A 24,684-nucleotide genomic window follows, 5' to 3' on the forward strand; every position below is an offset into this window, starting at 1 on the left:
TCACAGGTAAATAAACCCAGTCACTCTCACCTGTACCATGCCGGCAGCTTTTATTAAGAGACAGGAGCATGTCAGTTAAGACCAGCAGCTAGCCATGTCCTAAACTGGTGGTATAAATCAAACACAGGAAGATTGAAAAGCTGGTCAGGAGAAGCGAGTGAAGAGCGATGTTAAGGGACAGGGTGGAGGGGTATTAACATGTTATTGTTGAATAATGTTTGGTACCAGCATTCTTCTACCTATGATTGGATGTCACATCAAGGCTTCTGCACCAATTAACAACAGCATAATAAACAAAATGTATATACCAGTGTTGTTCGCTATTCAGATCTGAATTTAGAATGCCTTCAAAATGTCAATTAAATTGCTGAATTTTAAATGAGGTAGCAAGCCTCAGAGAGAGATGTGGAGCTGTTATTACAATTGTAATGTAGGGAAGAAGTATTACAATGGAATTAATTATCCATATTTGATCCACATTGTGTGTGTGTGTGAGTGTGTGTGTGTGTGTGTGTGTGTGTGTGTGTGTGTGTGTATACACATTTATATAAACCGCAAACAACATGAAGCAGGTTTGCAAGATAAAATAAAACATACATTTTCTTGTTGTGTTGGACTAATGAAATTCCTTTGTTGTGTGATTGTGTTTAATTTTTTGAATTGCAAAATTCTTTTAAAATTCCTGTGATTTCAACTCAAATTAAAATTCAGTATTCTGTGTGGAGCTTGGCCAATTATATAAATTTCAACTCATGTATTAAAAGGGAGCCAGTTCTTATATTCTTAATTTTCCCCAACATTTCTATGACTAACACTGCACACTAAACATTGTTTGCTTGCATGGAGTGGGTGCTTGAATATGAGTGATATGATTATCATCTCAGACTTGATAAACTGTGTAAGGTACAAATCATCATGCAACGTCTGTGTTGTGAGATTAGCTTGTCACAGGGATTTGGTTAAGTGTTCAAAGGTGTCCTGAGCACAGACAACACAATGCAGCATGTTTAAATTGCTTGACTGTGGTGCTTTAAACGCTCTGGTTATTGATTGAAAGCTCCAGTGATTTGTCACAGAATGTTCGGATTTTGGATACATGCAAGAGAATGGAAAAAGTGTTTGTTATCTTCATACTGAATTGTGTAGATTGGGTTTTCGTTTCCATGCAGACACAATTATGCAATTTGTTAGGTCACCCCCTCCTCTCTGATTCCTTGTATGGGTTGTGTCCTCTCTTACAGACCTCTACCACCATCTAGTGTTTAGTCTATTAGGGATCTGTCTTAATTTAGGGTATTTCTACAGTATATGTGATGGTGACAAAAACATGTCAGAGTGCTGTTCCAAAGAATTTGTGAAACCTCACCTTTGTCACAGCTGACAATCTGAAGTCATAAAATGAATTCCTTCAAACACACGAGAACATCAAAGGCTTTTTCTTCACTGTAAAGAGCACTGATCTTAAAGAGACACTGCAGATTACTAGATTTTCCATGCTTTTTCATGCAAATCAACCAACTTAAATAAAAGTATTCTAATGAGATGTTTTCCTTCTCTCTCCTACTTTAATTTGGCCTGCAATGCATCATGCTGGTTTTATAACTGTCAAAAATCCAGAGCTGTGGAGAAAATATGTCAAAGCTAATTGGCACACTGTAGCATGTGCTGCTCTCGCCCTGTTCCTCTCTTTTCAACCTTCCCTGTTTTAACTTCCCTACATTTTCTTGCACTGTCTTTCTATCACTCTGTCTAATTAAAGCACCACTTTAATGTAATATTGGTAATGCTTCCCTAATCTACAGTTGTCATCTAACTTGATGAAACACTTTTAATACATTAGTCTTTTTCCGAGGAGCTCAAGCCTTCTGATTGGCAGCCAAAATCTACTGATTTACAGGCCTTTTAATCCATTAACTTTGTGGAACCCATTTTCAAGTGCTTTGTTTTTTTTTCTTTGCACACCTTATTCTCTTCAAAGAAATAAAACAGAAGATAAAATTAAGAGATATTTATATTTCTATGAGTAATTAAACAAGCATCATATTTTACTAAGAGCGAAGCTCGCTACATGTACATCCAAAGAGTGGTTTGGAGGGGTTGATGACATCCCAATCAAGTGCCAATTTGCTCCCTTCACCTTCAAAAAGGTCAATTGCATTGACTTCTGTCCTACTAAACAGTGTCTGGTTTTGCTTCAGGACCCAGATTTTACATTGTACATCAAGTGGCATCCAACACAATCCGTGTATCATTAGTTCATTTCTTATTCAATTATGAATCCAAAATCGGAAAAACTAAAAACGACTTGTTATTTCATTATTCGTTTACAAAACCAACATTAAAAAAATATATAATAATAATAATAAATAAATAAATAATTACTTGTTTTTCGTAATTTTGATTTAATGGTCAAGTTAAAATAGGAAATTGGAAAAATAGCCACGGGACACTGTGCGTTTTGATTATTTGATTTCACTAATATATGGCTTGAATATTTGATTTGCACATATGGGTGGACCTGAAACGCTCCTTTCTTTTGACAGGTCAACCTGCACCATCGTCTTCCTCAATGCTGTGAGACAGAATAAAAGTTCTATGCTGTTTATTGCAGCTGAGCTATCTCTCTCATCAAGTAGTCAGACACAGTGCCTACACGTAACCGTAAAATGTTCACTGAATGCAGACAGGGTTTCGTCTTCATGTGATTCAGCATTAGGACAATCATTGCCACATTAAACAATTGACAAGAGTGACACACACACACACACACACACACACGCATATTATTATTATTAAGATGTTTATTAAGATGAATCCCTCTCTCTGTATGTCAAATGTCTTCTTACATTTATCCGTGCCAAACAACATGTTTTATTAATTTATAAGTGGTAGCATGCAGTGCAGCTGATCAGTTGGGCACTGGTTGTCCACACTGCACTGGAGAATCGGCTGGCATTCGCAGTTAGGGTTACCAGACGTCACTTTAAAACCAGGGTCAGTCCCGATTTTACAAATCATGTACTGCATCATGGTGGACTTACAGTCCGGACACCTTTTGTCCTAATAATTTGTCGGGTACGTTTACACGACAACGATGTACTAAAAACGTAAAAGTTTTTCCTTTGAAAAGTTTCGCGTACAGACAACAACGTTGTCAAAACGACCCCCGTTCACACGAATCCGCGAAAACGAATAAAACGCTGTATTATGCATGCCAGGCCAGTAGTTGACGATGTCACTTTGTAAAGAAACACTACGTGCCTGCGCACATAAGCATTCTTCCACAGAGCAGTGAATACAAACAATGAAGATGGCGAAAGCATCGAGCAATTTTGTCTGGACAGACGATAAGGTTGTTTTATTACTACAGTTACTTTGCTGGAGAAGCGTCAATAAAGTCAAAATCTTGAACAGCACAAACACAGTCCTGCAGTCCGCCATTGTAGTTTTGAATTTCTCGTGCATTTTTTTTTAAGTACTTGCGCGCATGCCTGTAGAATGAACACGTAATAAGTGTGCGCATGACGTCAATCGTTTTATCAAATTCGCGTTTTTGTATGTTTACACGGAGACGATAAAAGCATCATTTTCAAAAACTTGCACTTTGAAACCCATTTTCAAAAGTTTGCATTTTTAGGCCCCAAAACGCCGTTGTCATGTAAACGAACAGCCAAAACACATAAAAAGTTTTCCGTTTTTAGTTGAAAACGTTGTCGTGTAAACGGCCCCTGAGGCAGCTATAGTTTGATTGCTTTAAATACACATTTTATGGTACATTTACACGACAACGATGTACTAAAAAACGGAAAAGTTTTTCCTTTACGTTTTTGAAAAGTTTTGCGTACACACGGATCTGCGAAAATGACTAAACATGCTGCATTATGCATGCCAGGCCAGTAGTTGGCGATGTCACTTTGTAAAGAAACACTACGCAAGTGTGTACATAAGTATTCTTCCACAGAGCGGTGAATACAAACAATGAAGATGGCGAAAGCATCGAGCAATTTTGTCTGGACGGACGATGAGGATTCTTTATTACTACAAGTCTTGAGCAGCACAAACACAGTCCTGTAGTCCGCCATTGTAGTTTTGAATGTCTCGCGTGTTATTTTGAAGTAGTCGCACGCATGCCTATAGACTGAACACGTAATACGCGTGCGCATGACGTCATCGTTTTCACAAATTCGCATTTTTGTATGTTTACACGGAGACGATAATTGCATCGTTTTCAAAAACGTGCACTTTGAAACCTGTTTTCAAAAGTTTGTATTTTCAGGCCCCAAAACGCTGTTGTCGTGAAAACGAACAGCCAAAACACATAAAATGTTTTCCATTTCATTTGAAAACGTTGTCGAGTAAATGGCCCCTTAAATTGACATCAGTGTTTCGTGCGTTTTTTAAATGAGAAATCATCAGAGTATTGAAAAAAAGTTTATTTTCATTTTTACATATTGCAGTGCAATGAACAAAGCAAGATGCGGATCAGGGAATATACAGACTTAACTTAGGGTGCATCCAGGACAGATGAGCATTCATGCCAGTGAATTATAACAGCTACAACAGTAAATAACACATGATAAATAATAGCCTAATAATAATAATAATAATAATAATAATAGTAATAATAATAGCCTAACAATAATAATAACAAATAAATTGGAAGATTTTATTACATTTAATATTTAATATAAGACAATAAGTATTTACATGGCAGCGAAGAGTACTAATTTCAAGCTCAGATCATTCATACATGTTTTTGAATGGTAATATGGGTCCTTTATCTACTGGGTCGTATACGCGGCAGTTTTGTGTGCTTTTTATCGGACAAATGTGAATGCTTTGTGTAAATGCTGATTTTAAATTCACTGGTCAAGCTTTAGAAAGACGAGCATTCATGAACTTCCTTTAGCATAATTTCCATGATGAGCAAGTCCCTCACACCTAAATTTCCCGGAGCAGGGTAAAGTTAAGTTTATGTTTTATATTTTTTTGGATATTCGGTTTCTCGTTCCCGCGCTCTCTGCCGGCGGCAAGTTTGCAAAGATTTCGCACACTTGGCTTGATGTTATGGTATATAAATATAAATGGTATATAACTATAATATAAAGACATAAAACAATGCACTCAGAACTGTCAGTTGGTGTGGCTGCAAAATAATGAATGAAAATGCGCCGATGTGCTTCCATTGCTTATTAATTAAGGGACCATCTGAAAATTCCGCTCACTATTAAACACAGGCGGTGTCCAATCACTCATTCAACTGACGTGCAAGTTAAACATAAAACATTAAAAGTACACTTTTACATTCCAAATGTTGTAGTAGGTTGCCAGTAAGTAGACTTAGCTATTACAAGTGAGATTTTTACAGTAGGTCCAATAATATGAATACAGTATTAGATTATTTAAAATAAATAAATAATAATTTGGCAAAATGTTATTTCACATTCCAAAGGTTGTAGTAAGTGCCCAGTGGATAGACTGACATACTAGAGATGAGATGTTTACAGTAAGTCCAATAATGAGTACAGTATTAGATTATTTTAGGATAAACATCATAAACATTCCTGAAAATGTTACTTTCACATTCCAAAGTTTATAGTAACTTCCCAGTGGATAGACTGACTAACTACACGAATCTCACCTGTAGTAAGTCAGTCTATCTACTGGGAACTTACTACAACCTTTGGAATGTGAAAATAATGTTTTCATTAATTTAAGGGAATTGTGTACATTCATAATGAATCAGAATCAGAATGAGCTTTATTGCCAAGTATGCTTACACATACAAGTAATTTATCTTGGTGACAGGAGCTTCCAGTACACAACAATACAAAAACAACAACAAGACTTTTAAAATAATTAAAATTGAATAAAAAACATATAAATATTGAAAAGTTTTGAAACACTTGACTGAAATGTTTCTCATGATCTTAAAAATCCTTTGATCTGAAGGCGAATGCTTAAATGTTTGAAATTAGTTTTGTAGACAAAAATATAATTGTGCTACCATATTAATTTATTTCATTATAAAACTAAAATGTTATAAAAAAATAAAATAAAATAAAAAAGTTTTTGAAATTGATGACCAAATAATAAAGAAAAGCAGCCAAAAAGTGCCCAACATAGATGGGAACCTTTAATACTGTTTAAAAAGCATCCCAGGGTGATACCTCATGAAGATGGTTGAGAAAATGTCAAGAGTACATGTCTGCAAATTCTAGGCAAAGGGTGACTACTTTGAAGATGCTAAAATATAACACAGTTTTGATTTGCTTAGTCACAACATAATTCCCATAGTTCCATTTATGTTATTCCATAGTTTTGATGACTTTACAATTATTCTGTGAAATGTGAAAAAAAAATAAAATAAAGAATGAGTAAGTGTTTCAAAACTTTTGACCGGTAGTGTATATAGAATACACAATAGACAACATACATACATACATACATATACATACATATACACACACACACACACACACACACACACACACACACACACACACACACACACATATATATATATATATATATATATATATACACACACACACACACACACATATACATACACACATACATACATATACATACATACATATACACATACACATACGTAGTACAAATCTAAATACAAATCGGTTATGTACAGTGCAAGGGAATGTAACTGCACATTAATTATTGCTCAAAGGGGCAGTTTTAACTGTTCATGAGATGGATAGCCTGGGGGGGGGAGACTGTTCCTGTGCCTGATGGTTCTGGTGCTCAGAGCTCTGGAGCGTCGGCCAGAAGGCAACAGTTCAAAAAGTTAGTGGGCAGGGTGAGTGGGGTCCAGAGTGATTTTTCCAGCCTTTTTCCTCACTCTGGACGTGTATAGTTCTTGAAGGGGGGGCAAGGGGCAACCAATAATCCTCTCAGCTGTCCGAACTGTCCTTTGTAGTCTTCTGATGTCTGATTTTGTAGCTGAACCAAACCAGACAGTTATTGAAGTGCAGTGGACAGACTCAATGACCGCTGAGTAGAACTGTATCAGCAGCGCCTGTGGCAGGTTGAACTTCCTCAACTGGCGAAGAAAGTACAACCTCTGCTGGGCCTTTTTCGCAATGGAGTCAATGTGGGTCTCCCACTTCAGGTCCTGTGAGATGGTAGTGCCCAGGAACCTGAATGACTCCACTGCTGCCACAGTGCTGTTTAGAATGGTGAGGGGGGACAGTGTTGGCGTGTTCCTCCTAAAGTCCACAATCATTTCCACCGTTTTGAGCGTGTTCAGCTCAAGGTTGTTTTGACTGCACTGTTTAACCTCCCTTCTGTATGCAGACTCATCGTCATCTCGGATGAGGCCGATGACAGTGGTGTCGTCTGCAAACTTCAGGAGCTTGACAGTGGGGTCCTTGGCGATGCAGTCATTGGTGTAGAGGGAGAAGAGTAGTGGGGAGAGCACACATCCCTGGGGGGCACCAGTGCTGATTGTAAAGGTGCTGGAAGTGAATTTCCCCTGTCTCACAAGCTGCTGCCTGTCTGTCAGAAAGCTGGTAATCCACTGACAGATAGACATGGGAACAGAGAGTTGGTGTAATTAAGTCCGGAGAATAGCTGGGATGATGGTGTTGAAAGCCGAACTGAAGTCCACAAAAAGGATCCTTGCATATGTCCCTGGTCTGTCCAGATGTTGCAGGATATGATGCAATCCCATGTTGACTGCATCATCCACAGACCTGTTTGCTCGATAAGCAAATTGAAGGGGATCTAGAAAGGGTCCAGTGATATCCTTCAGGTGGGCCAACACCTGTCTCTCAAATGACTTCATGACCACAGACGTCAGGGCGACAGGTCTGTAGTCATTAAGTCCTGTGATTTTTGGTTATGCAGCTCACATCATCTTCACAGATCTTAAGTGCAGGTTGAGTAGCAGGAGGGGGGAGGAGGAGGGTTGCAGGAGGTGTTGGTGTTTGTGTGAAGTGAAGGTCAGAGTGGGTGTGGGGTGTGAGATTGGGCCTTTCAAATCTACAGTAGAACACATTCTGGTCATCAGCCAGTTGTTGGTCCACCACAGGGTTGGGGGTAGGAGTCCTGTAATTCGTTAAGTTGTTTCATGCCACTCCACACTGATGCAGGGTCGTTAGCTGAAAACTTGTTTTTCAGCTTCTCAGAGTATCTTCCTTTAGCCACTCTGATTCCCTTATTCAGTGTGTTCCTGGCCTGATTGTACAAGACTTTATCCCCAACTCTGTAAGCATTCTCTTTGGCCTGACGAAGCTGCCTGAGTTCCACTGTAAACCATGGTTTGTCGTTGTTAAATGTTAAATAAGTCCTAGTAGGAATGCACATATCCTCACTGAAACTGATATATGATGTAACAGTATCTGTGAGCTCGTCCAGGTCTGTGGCTGCAGCCTCAAAAACACTCCAATCGGTGCAGTCAAAGTAGGCTTATAGTTCCAGCTCTGCTTCGTTGGTCCATCTCTTTACAGTCATTACTACAGGCTTAGCAGATTTTAATTTCTGTTTGTAGGTTGGAAGAAGATGAACCAGACAGTGATCAGATAGTCCCAAAGCTGCTCTAGGAACAGAGCGATATGCATCCTTTATTGTTGTGTAGCAGTGATCCAGTATATTTCTGTCTCTGGTTGGGCATGTAATGTGCTGTTTGTATTTGGGCAGTTCACATGTGAGGTTTGCTTTGTTAAAATCCCCAAGAATAATAATAACTGAGTCCGGGTATTGTTGTTCTGTGTCTGTGATTTGGTCAGCCAGCTGTTGCAGCACGGCATTCAAACACGTGTTTGGCGCGATGAACACACTCACCAGAATAAACGAGGAAAACTCCCGTGGCGAGTAGAAAGGCTTACAGTTAATAAAGAGTGCTTCCAAATTAGGACAGCACATCTTCTTTAATGTTGTTACATCTGTACACCAACTTTCACTGATGTAAAAGCATGTTCCACCCCTCTCGTTTTCCCCGTTAACTCCGCGATGCGATCCGCTCTGAACAGCTGAAAGCCCAGCAGATGTAACGCACTGTCCGGAATAGCTTCACTCAGCCAGGTTTCTGTGAAGCACAAGGCAGCAGAGGTTGAAAAGTCCTTGTTTGTGCAGGTGAGGAGATGTAGTTCGTCCGTTTTGTTAGGGAGAGAGCGGAGATTCGCTAGATGAATGCTCAGCAGTGTTGTTCGAAAGCCCCGCCGACGGAGCTTGACCAGCGCACCTGCTCGTCTTCCTTGCCTGCATCTCATAGCGCATAAACAACACAGCCGTGCCTCCGACTAAAATGTCAAACAAAATGTCCGAATATTCAAAATCTGGGAAAAGATTGACTGGCATATGCTGTCGAATGTTCAGCAGTTCGTCTCTGGTAAAACTGACTGGAAAAAGATTACTAAACACAGGACAAACAAACAAAAACAACAAAACAATAGAAGCGCTCCACACCGAGGCGGCCATCCGTGGCGCCATCATGTTGTAATAAATCCACAGCCATCACTCTGGCGATCTACTACAACCTGTGAATTATTATTATTATTATTATTATTATTATTTTGGTTTGTTTTATTTTTTAAATTATATGTATATATATATATATATATATATATATATATATATATATATATATATATATATATATATATATATATATATATTATGATAGAACATCCAAGTCAATAATAGTCAGATAAATGACTGCTCTGACTCCAGTGACGTTTTAGCTGTGGCTGGAGTTTTCAGACGGTCCCTTTACGCACCATAGGCGAATATCCAACGAAAATCGAGCCTAGAACTAACTGTACCCTGAAGTTAAACGTAAGCCTATGTCTTTACAATGTATGCATATGCTTCAATAGTCTTGTATGGAATGTATGGTTATTTTCGTCATCTAATTTAAAACCATGCCTTTTCAAACCGGAGCAACGTCAAAGACAGCAGGTTTATGTGTAGGGCTGTCTGATAAATCTGACTACTTGATGAGAGAGATAGCTCAGCTGCAATAAGCGTGGTGAGTTTTGGAGAATAAATGGTAAAGAATATAATATTAACTGAGACGAATTCATCTGAACAATTAAACAGCAGAAAACTTTTATTCTGTCTCACAGCATTGAGGAAGACGAGAGTGCAGGTTGACCAATCAGAAGAAAGGGGCGTTTCAGGTCCACCCATATGTGCGAATCAAATATTTAAGCCATAAATTAGTGAAATCAAATAATCAAAATGCACAGTCCCGTGGCTATTTTTCCAGTTTCCTATTTTAACGAGCATTAAATCGAAATTACAAAAAACAAGTCATTATTATTTTTTTATTTATTTGTTTTAATTTTATATATATATATATATATATATATATATATATATATATATATATATATATATATATATATATATATATGTATATATATATTTGTTTTGTAAACGAATAATGAAATAACAAGTCTTTTTTTGTTTTTCCGATTTAGAATTCCTAATTTAATATGAAATGAACGAATGATACACGGATTCAACACAGTACCAAAACTGTTTATTGTACAAAAGTAAACGAAAATATCCTTGGTAAATCACTGAAATGTACAATCACTGAGCACTTTATTTGGAACACCTGTACACCTAATCGTATGGCAGCAGTGCAATGCATAATATCATGCAGATATCGGTCAGGAGCCACAGTTAATTTTCACATCAACCATTAGAATGGGGGAATAAAAATTGATCTCAGTGATTTTGACCATGGCATGATCTTGGTGCAGACGGGCTGGTTTGAGTAGGCTATTTCTGTTACTGCTGATCTCCTGTGATTTTCATACACAATAGTCTCTACAGTTTACTCAGAATGGCGCCAAAAACAAAAAACATACAGTCAGCGGCAGTTCTGCAGACGGAAACGGCTTGTAGATGAGAGAAGTCAACGGAGAATGGCCAGACTGGTTCGAGCTGACAGAAAGGCTACAGTAACTCTGATAACCACTCTGTACAATTGTTGTGAGCAGAACAGCATATCAGAATGCACAACATGTCGAACCTTGAGGCGGATGGGCTACAACAGCAGAAGACCATGTCGGGCACTTTATTAGGACCATAGTGTTCCTAGTAAAGTGCTAAGTGAGTTTATTAGTATAATGGTTTTCAACAACATGCAACATGTCCATGTTCGCCTGATGAATTTGCGCCAAAATACCATAGAGTTTGATTGAATTTATGGCCTTTGATATCAACAACAAAATAATTTTCTCCTCCTGTGTTTTTTTATCTGCTGCCCACGATGCTATTAGAACAGACCAGCAACCCATTTTTGGGTCACTACCAACCAGTTGAGAACCATGGCTGTATAACACAACACAACACAACACAACAGTCAAGCCAAACTCCACTAGGATATTGAATAACAAAAGACTCACCACTCTGATTCTCCCTGAATAAAAAAAATAAATAAATAAATAAATAAAATAAAATAAAATTATAAAAGACAAATCAGGGTGGACTGATTGACATGTTTGCTGTAAGGGCTTTTGTTTCTTTATTATACTGTGTACTACAGGGGGCCTATATTTTCATTTCCACAAATATCCCTCACATAAATTGGTGGGCTGAGCGTATCCTTTCTGATACTGCAAAAGGCTGAAGGAATGATGTGTTATTGTGATTTCCTCTCACACTGTTGGCTCATAAAATCTGTGTGTGGTTCGACTGTGTCTTTTATTAAAGTGTGCTGCAGCAAAAGGGTATTCCCTAATTGGCTGTTGAGCTTGCAGATTGCTTTGGGATGTGTAGGGCTCTGCAGAGTAAGCAATTATGAGTTCATATACTTTTGGGATGGGTTTAAAATGGAAGCAAAGCTTTAGAGGATGAATAAACAGTTTAATTTCATGCTCAAATCATGATGCACAAGTGTTTTAAGATGAATCATATTTTGGAGGCACGGGACAGTGCCAAGCAACAAACACAGCAGGAAACAGCTGCATTCAGGAGCTGCAGGTAGTTGCATGTCCTAGAAGTGCTAAGCTTGGCTTTTAACAGGAAGAAATAGCAATATTTATTTGTACCCATTTCGCAAATTATGAGACCTGCATTCCAACCAAGGCCAAGGAAAGACTGCAGATAATACACAAGCTACCCTGTCTAAATGATCTGGTTGTAGACTTGCTTATAGTAAATTTTTAACACGTGACTCTAGCATAGCAAAATATTTGGGACTTCGGAAAGTGAAGTATTCACAACTAATAGCTAACCTCTGACACCTGCATACAAGTCTTCTAGACCCATGATGAGAACTTTATTAATGTTATGAATACTTAATTATTATTTGCTTGAAGGTGGATCTAGAATATGTTTTCATATTGTAACCTATCAGAATCTTAGAAAATCATGTAACAGTTACATTTTACATATGCCTATAAATCCTTTTTTCTGTGTTTTAAGTTAGTTTGTTAGTTTAAAGGTGTTCAGGCAATACAAATGGTTGCAAATTAACTGAAACAATAGGTTGGACAGGTATGAGCAGAAATGCAATGACAATTGTTTAAAGTCATTTAGCACTGATTTTAATACCAAGGTTCCCACAGTCATGGAAAACCTGGAGCTGTCAGGGAGTTTTGGTTTTCTAGACCTTAAGGAAATATAATAAATCTTAAAAGTCATGACAATTTTGATTGTGAATATACACTCACTGAGCACTTTATTAGGAACACTGCGGTCCGAAAGTGCCCAACTTGGTCTTCTGCTTTTGTAGCCCATACGCCTCCAGATTCGACATGTTGTGCATTCTGAAATGCTATTCTGATCACTGTAATTGTACAGAGTGGTTATCTGAGTTACTGTAGCCTTTCTGTCAGTTCCCTAAAGCAACGTAAGCCTAAGTAGATTGTAGAAACCATTGGCGCCAATGGTCTCTACGATCTACATAAGCTTGCAATGCTTTTAAGAAACGCAGCCCTGGCCATTCTCTGTTGACCTCTCTGTTGACCTCTCTCATCAACAAGGCATTTCCGTCCACAGAACTGCTGCTCACTGTATGCTTTATTTATTTATTTTTGGCACCATTCTGAGTCAACTCTAGAGACTGTTGTGTGTGAAAATCCCAGGAGTTCAGCAGTTACAAAAATACTCAAACAGCCCGTCTGGCATCAACAATCCCGCCATGGTTGAAATCGCTGAGATCAAATTTTTTCCCCATTCTGATGGTTGATGTGAACATTAACTGAAGCTCCTGACTCGTAACTGCATGATTTTATGCATGGCACTGCTGAATATGTAGGCGTACAAGTGTTCCTAATAAAGTGCTCAGTGAGTGTATATTTTCTAGTTATGCTCTGCTCTGAAGTATTTTTTGACTAGACATTGCTGTTTTGTTGAGCAAAACTTACTTTTAAGCCATATTGATGTTTGATTTATGAGCAAATTCAATGTGAAACCGCTTCACAAATTGGTCTCAATAATTCATTAGCGAATCTTTCTGAATAAAAATAAAAACCTAATGACTGCAAAGATCATGGAAAAGTAATGAAAATTAATTGGTCTAAAAGTGTGGGAACCATGTAATACTCTCAGACATATTCAAATCTAAACTGAAATTCTGTGTTTCAGGAAACTCTCCATCGGACGAGTCTGAGGAGCGGGACAAAGAGCCGCGTACACTCACTTTCCCGGCATACATTGCCAGCCTGCTGGACTCGGGTGCCAAGCGCATGGCGGCGGGGGTGCGCATGGACTGCAGCAGCCAGGGCCAGTGCCCGCTGTCCTGCCACCTCTGCCACATGAGCCCTGGGCCTGCACGTCCTGCAGAACCTGTGCTGCTCAACATTACTAAAGCCACACCAATCTATGAGCTATTAAACAGCAATGAGACCTACCAGGTATCTGTGACGCATCATTTTATGCCAAATGTGTGAAACCAAAGGGCCGTTAGGCTTGATGTTTTATCTAATGTTAGCTATTTTTAATTAAACAGAGAACTCAGTATTTTAAAAATGTTTCTCACATGAATTGACCACTCCAGTCGATTGGTTCTTGTAACTGAAAGGTTGGACTTTCATTCCTACTTCCATATTGAGTATTACAATTTCTCCTATTCACTTTTCAACAAGTGTTCCATCTCCTCCCCCTCATCATGTCTCTGTTAATTTTGCTATTCAGATTGTTCATGATAGTGGTGAAGAAATTTCACAATTCACCTGTAATAGGGAGGTATTCAGCATCTAATTTCAACTTTTCACCTGTTCTGCATCTGTCATATAGGCTCTTCAAGAGGCTATGATGAGTGTGTTGTGGTGCTCTGCTAAAGGTGATGTCATTGATGACTGGTGTCGATGCGACTTTAGTGCTTTTGGCACAGACGGACTCCCCACCTGTGCTCCTCTTCCTCAGCCTATGTGAGTTCTTGGAATTTACAGTTTGAATATCCTCAATATCTGTGATTAAAATTAGGTTTCAAGGTCAAAGTTCAGATCTTGATCCAACATAAATAACCTATGTTTATTTTATATCCTTGTCAGGCTCAAGCTGTCCCATTCATATGAGCCTAGCAGTTCATTGGTCATCATAGAATGGAATCATGCAGAGCCACCAATCGGAGTGAGAATTGTTGATTACCTCATCAGTCAGGAGAAGGTGACAGAGCGGACTGATCACTCCAAAATTGAGACAGGTAAATTAAATACTCAGAGATATCAGTTTTTCAAAACACTTATGGTTTTTAAAATGTAAGGTTCATCTACAGATAAACATGTGCTCTCTATAAAATGTACGCATTGGTGTTGGAAAGTTTGAGGCCAAATTATCATTATTATATTTGTATAATTATCAATATTATATTAATAATAATAATAATAATAATAATAATAATATTTTCTTTAAATATAAATCCACAAGCTTTGAGAACAATTGCCCAAACACAACTGCCTTACAATTGGTTTCTCCTGTGACTTAAAATGATCAACCTATTTTCTGTATAACAGCCCCTACAGTTAAGGAATCATTGTAGAGGCTGTAAATCTGAAGGACAGCTGTGAAAATGAAAATTAATGACCCCTCCAGGGAAGTTAAATATAAAGTAAAAAAATAAATAAAAATACAAAATCAGAAATTAAGTATCCAAGTGTTTTGCATGTTCCATTATGAGCAAATGGAAGCCACATCATAACACAGAGAAACCCCCCTAGACATGAGAGAAGCCAACAATCACTTAGATTTAGCTACAGAGTTCAGTAGCAGGGTGAAGATCAAGTTAATAAAATCAAAAGCACTGCATTACACTGGCTCGTATGCCAGAGTAGCACAAATGAAGCCATTACTCAAAAAAACCATGTGAAGCCACATCTAGAGTTTGCCAAAAACAACAACAACAACAAAAAAAAAAACAATAGAGACCCATTTGTATTAGGGGACAATGTTTGTGGCCAGATGAGACCAAGATGGAGCCTTCAAGTCAAAACTCAAAGTGATACGTATGTGGTGTTAATCTAAGACTGCTCACACCTCACTGACCACAGTTGATTTCATTCACTCTGACCCGTGATAATTGTGATATATTGTTTGTACTTTCTGTTTTTACCACTAGATCGTGCTCACTTAACCACTAGATTGTGTTCAGCATCAGGTCTCTGTAAAGTATTACATATGACACTTAAATAATTGATAATCTAAAATGAACATAGTCAGCAGAATGATTATATAGACATTAATGTATTTATGTAATTTTGGCTGAAAGTGTTTGGGATGTATATATCAGAGAGCAAATACTTGAGTCATGTCTCTATCTTGAGCATAGTGGACATCACATGGGATCACTCCATTCACATCAAAAACTCTCACCATTAACAGGGTGAATGTATGTATTTATCAGACGATGCTTAAAGGCCGGATTCTGCCAGAGCTTGCTGAGTGGAATGGATGGCCCTCTTTACACCTGCTACTAACATCACTGATGTGAACATTATATATGGATATAGTGTGGGAATAGTAAATTGGATTTACTGTATATCCTTTTTGGGGAGACACATTAACGTGGCCAAGTCTAGACTCAATGTGCATACCCAGTCAGATCGATCAAGACGCATGATGTGACTAAGTGTATATAGGCACTCAAATGCATCTCCTGTGACCACTTGTAAGCAGATACATCAATTACTATGTCAGTGTGTCACTGCATGCTGATTAGGAACTGAAAAAAGCACAGAAAAGTCGCATAGCACACTTTTGGGATAGTAACATTTTGACCAGAAGGATCATTGTTATTTTAGTCTATTAGTCGATCACTGTTATTCATGTATTACACATGATTTAAATTTTTTAGCAGACACTTTTATCCAAAGCGAATTATCTGTGTCACTGCACATGGTATACTGAAGATGATCCATGAAGTCTTGTGCATGTATAGTGTACAGTATATGTATGGGCTTTTCCAAATATTCCGATCTGAAATCACCAGCAACGTTTTAGGTGTCCTAATCCGGATACATTTAAAAATGGCTTTTTTGTTTTCAAAACACTCTCCGTCCACACTGCCATTTTCAAGTGTTTTCCAAAAGTTGCTCATCCACACTGAAATGCATAAAAACTCTAAAACAATCCACGTATGTTTCTTTATTTACAATAGTTTTCAGTATAACATATACGGTTTGCTTTTCAGCAGGGCACACACACACACACACTCAGGTCGATCTCTCTCTCTCTCCTCCGGCAGTCTGGACTGCCCTTTTAACCCCCTCCAGCTCACTGCAACACAAAAAAGCTGTTAGAGTTGATTTCCCACAGGTATCAATCCTTACTGCTCTTCCTCTCCCGGCCTCACTCTTCACAGATGTTGCTCGGCCACGCCCACATCACCACATACCCCCATCACTACATACCCCCATCTCACTTACTCGCCCCCCCCCCCCCCCCCCCCCATTTCTGGAGAGCCATCTGTGCACCCAGCCTATGGACCACCTCGAACTTAAAAGGCTGGAGAGCCTGATACCAAAGGGTGATCCGCACATTGGTGTCCTTTATGCAGTGGAGCCACTGGAGGGGGCTGTGGTCTGAACAGAGGGTGAAAGCACTCATCAACAGATAGTACTGGTGGGTGAAACACTCCTTCTCTATCAGGCTGTACTTAGTCTCCCTCAGTGAGAGTTTGCGAGTAATGTACAGCATGGGGCGCTCCTCCCCCTCCACCATCTGGGACAGTACCGCTCCCAACCCCCTGTCCGATGCGTCCACCGGCAATATAAAAAGGAGAGAGAAGTCAGGAGAGTGCAATAACAAAGTGCAGCTTTTACCTGCATGAATGCCTGCTGACACGGCTCTGTCCACTGGACCAGATCTGGTGCCCCCTTTTTAGTAAGATTAGTCAGCGGACTAGTGATGGTTGAATAGTTCGGCACAAACCTATGATAATAGCCAGCCAGCCGCAGGAAATGTCTCACCTCCTTTTTGCTCTTAGGTCTTGGGCATGCTGCAATCGCTGTGGTCTTATCAATTCGGGGCCGCACCTGCCCATGGCCCAATTGGATGCCCAGATACCGTACTTTCCCCTACCCAATTGTGCACTTCTTTGGGTTTTCCGTGAATCCCGCCCGTCTCAACGACCTCAGGATAGCCCTCAGATGGTGCAGGTAGCGCTGCCAATCATTACTGTAAATAATGATGTCATTGAGATAGGCAGCGTGCGGTCTGAGGATTCGGTCCATGAGCTGCTGAAGCCTAGCTGGGGCTCCGAACAAACCAAACGGAAGCATCACAAATTGGTGTAATCTGAACGGTGTGGAAAATGCCATCTTTTCACCGGACATGGGAGTTAAGGGGATCTGCCAATATCCCTTCGCTAAATCCAGTGTCGAATAAAAGCGATCTGCGCCTAACCAATCGAGCAGCTCATCAATCCGAGGCATCAGGTACACATCAAATTTAGACACTGCACTGACTTTTCTATAAGCCACACAGAACCGGACTGTAACGTCGCTCTTTTTAACCAAAACCACTTGGCTGGCCCAGTCACTGTGGGATTCTTCATTTACCCCCATATCCGGCATGGCCTTTAATTTTTCCCGAACCACTTTTTTTTGTGCTCGGGTAATCGGTAGGGACGACTACATACCACTACCCCTGGGGTTGTCTCGATATGGTGCTCAATGAGATTCGTATGACCGGGAGAAGGCGAGAACACGTCAGAGAATTCTCATTGCAACCTGGTAACCACCATGATTGAGGATGGTGAGAGGTGGTCTCCACAAGTGGCCGGGGTAACTCGATCGGTGACTTTTAAGTTCACCTCCGGTCCGAGCTCCTCCCTCTCTGTAACCACCATCGCCAAAGTCACGGGGACTGCCTCTCTCCACGGTTTTAGGAGGTTGAGGTGGTAAATCTGACGTGCTTCGCCTCTATCCGTTCGTTTAACCTCATAATCGATTTCCCCAACTCGCCATTTGACCTCAAAGGGTCCTTGCCAATTGGCAAGTAATTTAGAGCTCGATGTGGGGAGAAATACAAGGACTTTATGTCCCAGTGTAAATTCCTGTAGCCGAGTACCCCTATTATACAGCCGGATTTGACGACCTTGTGCCTGGAGCAAATACTTCTGTGTTAATTGCCCTCTCAGGTCAAATTGCTCTCAGGTCAAGAACGTATTGAATTTTGTTTTTGCTGTTTGAAGGTCCCTCTTCCCAATTTTTCCATAAGACGTCGAGCACACCGTGCGGTCGACGCCCGTACAATAATTCAAATGGGGAGAACCCTGTGGAGGCTTGCAGGACCTCTCATACTGTAAATAATAGGGGCTCGAGCCACTTGTCCCAATTTCGAGCGTCTTCGTGCACGAACTTATGAATCATATTCTTTAGGGTCTGATTAAATTGATTGGCCAAGCCGTCCGTTTGGGGTTGGTAAACGCTGGTCCAAATCAATTTAATCCCCAATAATCCATACAGTTCGCGTAGTGTACATGACTTAAATGTAGTGCCCTGATCAGTGAGGATTTCTTTCGAAATTCCCACTCGGGAGATAATTCTGAAGAGTGCCTCCGCAATACTTTGTGCTGAAATGTTGCGCAGAGGCACTGCTTCTGGATATCGCATTGCATAGTCCACCAGAACCAATACAAAGTGAAATCTGTGTGCCTTCCACACTAATGGCCCAACGAGGTCCATACCAATTCTTTCGAAGGGGACCTCAATTAATGGAAGGGATACAATAGTGCTCTTGGTGTGGCCGGCGGATTCATCAGCTGACATTCATGGTATGCTGCACACCACCTGCAAACATCCCTGCTAATACCCTGCCAATAGAAATGGTCCATAGAAATGATCCGTTGAACATTAATCACTTTCACTTGATCAAAGGCATACCGAAGGGTCTCGTCTCATGTCTGCTCCAGAGGAAAATCCCCTGCCAGGAATCCTCTAAGGGCTGGGGAAGCCGAGACTTCCCCTCCCTTACATCCTCCTGATGTGGAGCTGAAGTAGATGGCCCTGTCACCGCCTCCCCAGCCAGAGAATCACACACCAAAACATTTTGTTGCAGGACCCATCCACACACATTCCCCTTAATAAAGTTCTAAATTCGTACCCAGTATTAGGGGATGGGAGAGGCGGGGACTAACCGCAGCCACTAAAGGGTAATTTTGAATATCCCCATGCACACACCTTACCTTCACCTGCCGGCTCATATCCAAAGCCACGGATTAAACCAGGCTTTGGTGAATGGAGGTTTTATTACAACCTGAATCCACCAAGGCTTGGCATGTACCCCCATTAATACTCACAGGTATCTGGTACGCTCCTGCTTGATCGGGGGCAGTCTGTGGTGTGTCAGGGATCCGGACCAATGTTTCCACCTCCATCGTGGGGGCATCGGTCCTGGAAATGCCCAGGTTCCCCGCTGCTCCAGCAGACCAGCCCAGATTTCACACCCACCTGTTGCAGGATGGCTTTCTTCAGATCTTTGTATACCAGGAGGTTGGACACAGGTTGTTGGTGGGCTGCGAGTTGAGCTTCCCCGGACAACAGCGGCATGAGGCGGGCTGCCCACTGAGTGCTGGGCCAGTTACATGCTCCCACCGTCTGCTCGAAAAGCTCAAGGAATGCCTACGGGTCATCTTGAGGTCCCATCTTCAACAGCGTGACATGTGGTACGGCCGTAGGTGGGTCAGGGATCACGGCGGAAGACCCCTCCTGGTGCATCAAGCTCTGTAGCACCTGCCGATCCTCCGCTTGAGTTTTGAAGAGCACCTGGAACCACTGCTTCTGTTCCAGATGCAGCTCAAGCAGAGACTGATGTTGGGCTTGGTGGATGCTGGTGAGGGTCTTGAATATTTCGGCCAGAGGCGAGGACTCCATGATGGTGTTTTCTTCCTCCTAATTACCGGGTTTTGGCACCACTGTTATAAGTCACTTGTTCAGGTAGGAAGGAGGAAGCAGGAGCCAGATAAACAATCCACGTAAGTTTCTTTATTTACACTACTTTTCAGTATAACACACATGGTTTGCTTTTCAGCAGGGCACACACACACACACTCAGGTCTGTCTCTCTCTCTTTTCCGACATTCTGGACTGCCCTTTTAACCCCCTCCAGCTCTCACTGCAACACAAAACAGCTGTTAAAGGTGATTTCCCACAGGTGTCAATCCTTACCGCTCTTCCTCTCCCAGCCTTGCTCTCCACAGACGTTGCTCGGCCTCACCCACATCACCACAATCCCCTTGCTGTGCATGCAAAAAATCACTTTTCCATGTATCCAAGGTTCCAATGTACAAAGTAACAGTTATCTTAAACAACCCTATTAAAGTGGATAGCAGGCACAGCAACGGTGCTACAACATGGGCTGCCAGCTTGATTCTTTTGGGTTAAATGGATCACATGACTGCATTACATGACGACAAATACATGATCATTTTCAGGTATCTTTGTTTTCCCTGTCCGCATTACATGCAAAGACGCCGTTCAAATTTATCCAATTGGAAGAGCGTTTTCGAAAAGCTCCATTTTCGCTATCAAAAAACGCAGCCTCAGTGTGGACGGAAGGCCAAACCGTAGAGAAAAAGTTGCAGTTTCAAATGAAAACGTATTAGTGTGGATGTGGCTTAAAACCCTCAGGCGTAATGGTTGATTGACAAGTGAGTAGACGGCCCTTAGATGTTGTCCGGGATGCATCAGGGTGGATCAGTGTTTACACTACAAATGTGATGTGGTCAAATGCATTTCTGATTCTCTGAATAGTTGTTTTCAATGATCCGATCACAAAACATTTTACACCTTATTTAGATATGTATTGGTGTAAACAGGGAATATATATATATATATATATATATATATATATATATATATATATATATATATATATATATATATATATATATATACATATATTTGTTTTTTAATTTTTTTTAAAAAATTTTTTATTATTATTATTTATTATTTATTTTTTATTCTGTCATTTATTCACTGTCATGTTGTTCCAAACCCATATGACTTGTTTTCTTCTGTGGAACACAAAATGAGATGTTAGACAGAATGTTATCCTCAGTCACCATTATTTTAACTGTATCTTTTTTCCAATGAAACTGAATAATGACTGAGGATAACACTCTGCCTAACATCTCATTTTGTGTTCCACAGAAGAAAACAAGTCATATGGGTTTGGAACAACATGAGGGTGGATAAATGACAGAATTTTCATTTTTGGGTGAACTATCCCTTTAGCCTAAAAGCTCCTGAACACTTTTTCCTCTTTGCTTGGCATGCCAACATAAGATCCCACCTCAGACACACTTTGCTGTCCAGCCCAGGTCCTCTTAAGCTAAAGTTAGTACTTTCTCCCCAATTTAGTCCCACTGGTTTTACTGCAGTACTCACTGTGCTCTACACCAGCACCACAGGAGTTCTGAGAGATTTTATTCCACTTTAGGCAAGAGTCAAAATCGATTTTTCACAGAGATGATAAATGGTTCTTCAGAACTTTATGTTCGCTCACACAGTCGTAAAAAACTGGTCTTGATACTGGACTTGCTATGATCCAGGCTGAAGCAAGACATGTGGTTCTCTGAAAAAAAAAAAAAAAAAAAGAGAGAATGCTCAGGTTTGAACACTATAAAAAATGATTGGTTTATCTGCTCACAGCTCAAAATGTAAAGTATTGTAAATACAACGAGGAAGACCACCTTGAAGCAGGGGATAGGCATATTATAAATTATATATCAGCTTGGCTCATAAAAATTATATTATTTGACAATGGCCCAGTAGTCCTGCCTGATTTGCTAAAATACTGACGTTAGTAAGCAGATGCTAGCCATAGTAGGATTTCTGCATACTGCTTGTGCTTTGCCAATGCAATGTTTTGAAGATGCTTCAGTTGGGTCTTAAAAAGTGTTGTTTTATGCAGCAAGCTACAAATTTTCTTCGCATTGTGGCCAAGCAAAATTAAGCTTTTAAAATATAATTATTTTTCCTCAAAAGTGTAAGTGGCAAGCATTCTAGGTTATAGTGGTTGCTATGCGCCTGTTTGTATGTTAATGTTTTGGGATAACTGGGCTTACACTGTTACCTGTATTTTGGGGTCTATAAAAGAGACTGAAGCAGAACACATATCTTTCAACTTTTTTTTTTTTTTTTTTTTTTTGCACCATGTCAACCTTTGGCTTCTCTATTGCTTCTGGATATTTCCCAGTGGTCTTCATCCATCTGTCTTGTGGACTTTAAAGGCATGCCCATTGTTTGCCCTCTTCCACCTTTGTATTGCCCTGGCTGTTCAAGTTGGACTTCAGACACATTGTGGCTGTTAAAACAGAACAGAACATCATGTAATATCAAGTCCAAATGTGGAACTGTGGAAATGAGATTGATGAGGAGTTGTGATCATAGAGATCTCACGAATGCCAGTTGTGCATGGATGTTTTTCCTCTTTATCCGTAGAAGTAATGTCTTGTTCTTTACAAGCATTTGGTTAAAAAGTGGCCAGAAACAACAACTTTTCAGAATTAACTAAAATGATCTGAATGTATTCGACAAGATGTCAGAAAATTATTACAAAATCTTATCCTATTTTTAAATCTCATAACAAACATGTGAGGGCTCTTCTTTTTTCATATACATTGCAACTCATAACATAGGTCAACTTGTATGACCTTTTTTCTTAAAAAAAATACACAAAAGGAGAGGTTGAATGACAGCCTCAGTCACCATTCACTTCTATTGTATGGATAAAAGATGCAATGGAAGTGAACTGTGACTGAATCTGTCATTCTGCCTAACATCTCCTTTTGTGTTCCACAGAAGAAATTTGGATATTTGGACGTTAGTTGAAATGGTGTTTTTTTTTTTTTTTTTTTTTTTTTTAACCATATGAGGGATAGGAGACACGCATATTAGATGTGTCAGTAATTTCTGGCTTTAAATAATTGAAATTATGCTTTAAAGCATAATTGAAATTGATTTGACACATTATTCTTGGGTTTATCGCATTATCCAACAAGTTAATCGCATATCGCATTTTCTTCAATATCGTGCAGCCCTTGTGCTGGGTTAGCATGCTAATTGAGCACTTAATGGGAATCAGGCACACAACGTGACATCATAGCATTCACTTTCTCTTTCTCCTCTTATGGGAACCAAGTAAATGGGAAGTCTGCATTCAGTCATCTAACCCCGACCAGACAAATGCTGTGAAAACAAACAGCTGGGTTTACTCAGGGGTCAGATTGACATAAGACAACTTTCCCACTAAGTGACATGAGGAACTGCCCAGAGAATTGTTTTATTGCTCAGAGGTTGCTCTTTCATAGCTCATGAGACTTCATGGTGTTCTCAGTTATGTTTCATTTAAGTATCAACTAAAATTCTTCTAAAATTATTTTGAAGAATGAAAATAGACAAATCTGAGTTGACATTGTGGATAGTATAGTTTAGATTATTTGGTCTTTGAAGAATTTGATGAGAAATGTTTGAGATCATATTGAAAACATTTGACAGCAGAGTTTGTAATCTTTGCAAATCTGAGCACAGTTTTCTGAAACATTGATGAGATCCTCTGAAGCTTAACTCTGTAAAGCCTGACATATGAAAGAATTATCAGAAAATTATTATTATTTCTTTTTTTTTTTTTTAAGATTAAACTGTTTTTATTACCATTAGATAGACTATAAAAAGAAACAGTAAACATTTTTTTTTTTAAATGCACTTTTTTTTTTAATGTATCCTATTTGATACATTAGGCTTTAAAGGTCATTAACCTCCTGAGGCACAGCAATTATTATTATTATTATTATTATTATTATTATTATTATTTTATTTTATTTATCTATTTATTTTATTTTATTTATTTTTTTTAGGACATTTGTTATTTAAGTTTTTCTTAACCCATACATGTTACAGTGGTAAATCTTGTGGTATTAACAGAGGACTACCTGGGCTTTTCAGAGATACCAAATATTTGAGAGCTTGGCCATGACAACTTCCTCTTCTTGGTCTATAAATATGGATTTAAATACAGTATATCACAGTTCAGTTCAGCACATCAAATACAATATGAATAAGATATTCTTTTTTCAATAAACAATTTTTATCATATGTATTTTATGCACCAAACACTATACTGACATTTAAAAAAAGGGAAAATATAAATAATTTTTCACTGGGTCTCAGGAACTCAGGAATATGACATCATAATAGCTTGCAATGTAAAATAATGAGACATTTATAATGACAGATAAGGTTGCATAAATGAAAAGACAGA

The 24,684-nt window shown here is 39.4% G+C and overlaps 1 protein-coding gene across 4 annotated transcripts in view; it reads left to right on the plus strand.

The window, feature by feature from the left end:
* LOC127442213 (astrotactin-1-like) overlaps window positions 1–24,684 on the plus strand; it is a 481,722-nt gene that overhangs the window by 407,441 nt on the left and 49,597 nt on the right. For all 4 annotated transcript variants that reach the window (XM_051700073.1, XM_051700074.1, XM_051700076.1 and 1 more), the window contains 3 exons: window positions 13,567–13,835; window positions 14,218–14,351; window positions 14,475–14,626. In XM_051700073.1, the coding sequence (XP_051556033.1) occupies window positions 13,567–13,835; window positions 14,218–14,351; window positions 14,475–14,626 (555 nt within the window). The remainder of the gene's footprint in view (window positions 1–13,566; window positions 13,836–14,217; window positions 14,352–14,474; window positions 14,627–24,684) is intronic.

The sequence above is a fragment of the Myxocyprinus asiaticus genome, chromosome 6 (assembly GCF_019703515.2).
Source record: "Myxocyprinus asiaticus isolate MX2 ecotype Aquarium Trade chromosome 6, UBuf_Myxa_2, whole genome shotgun sequence".
Classification (NCBI taxonomy): domain Eukaryota; kingdom Metazoa; phylum Chordata; class Actinopteri; order Cypriniformes; family Catostomidae; genus Myxocyprinus; species Myxocyprinus asiaticus.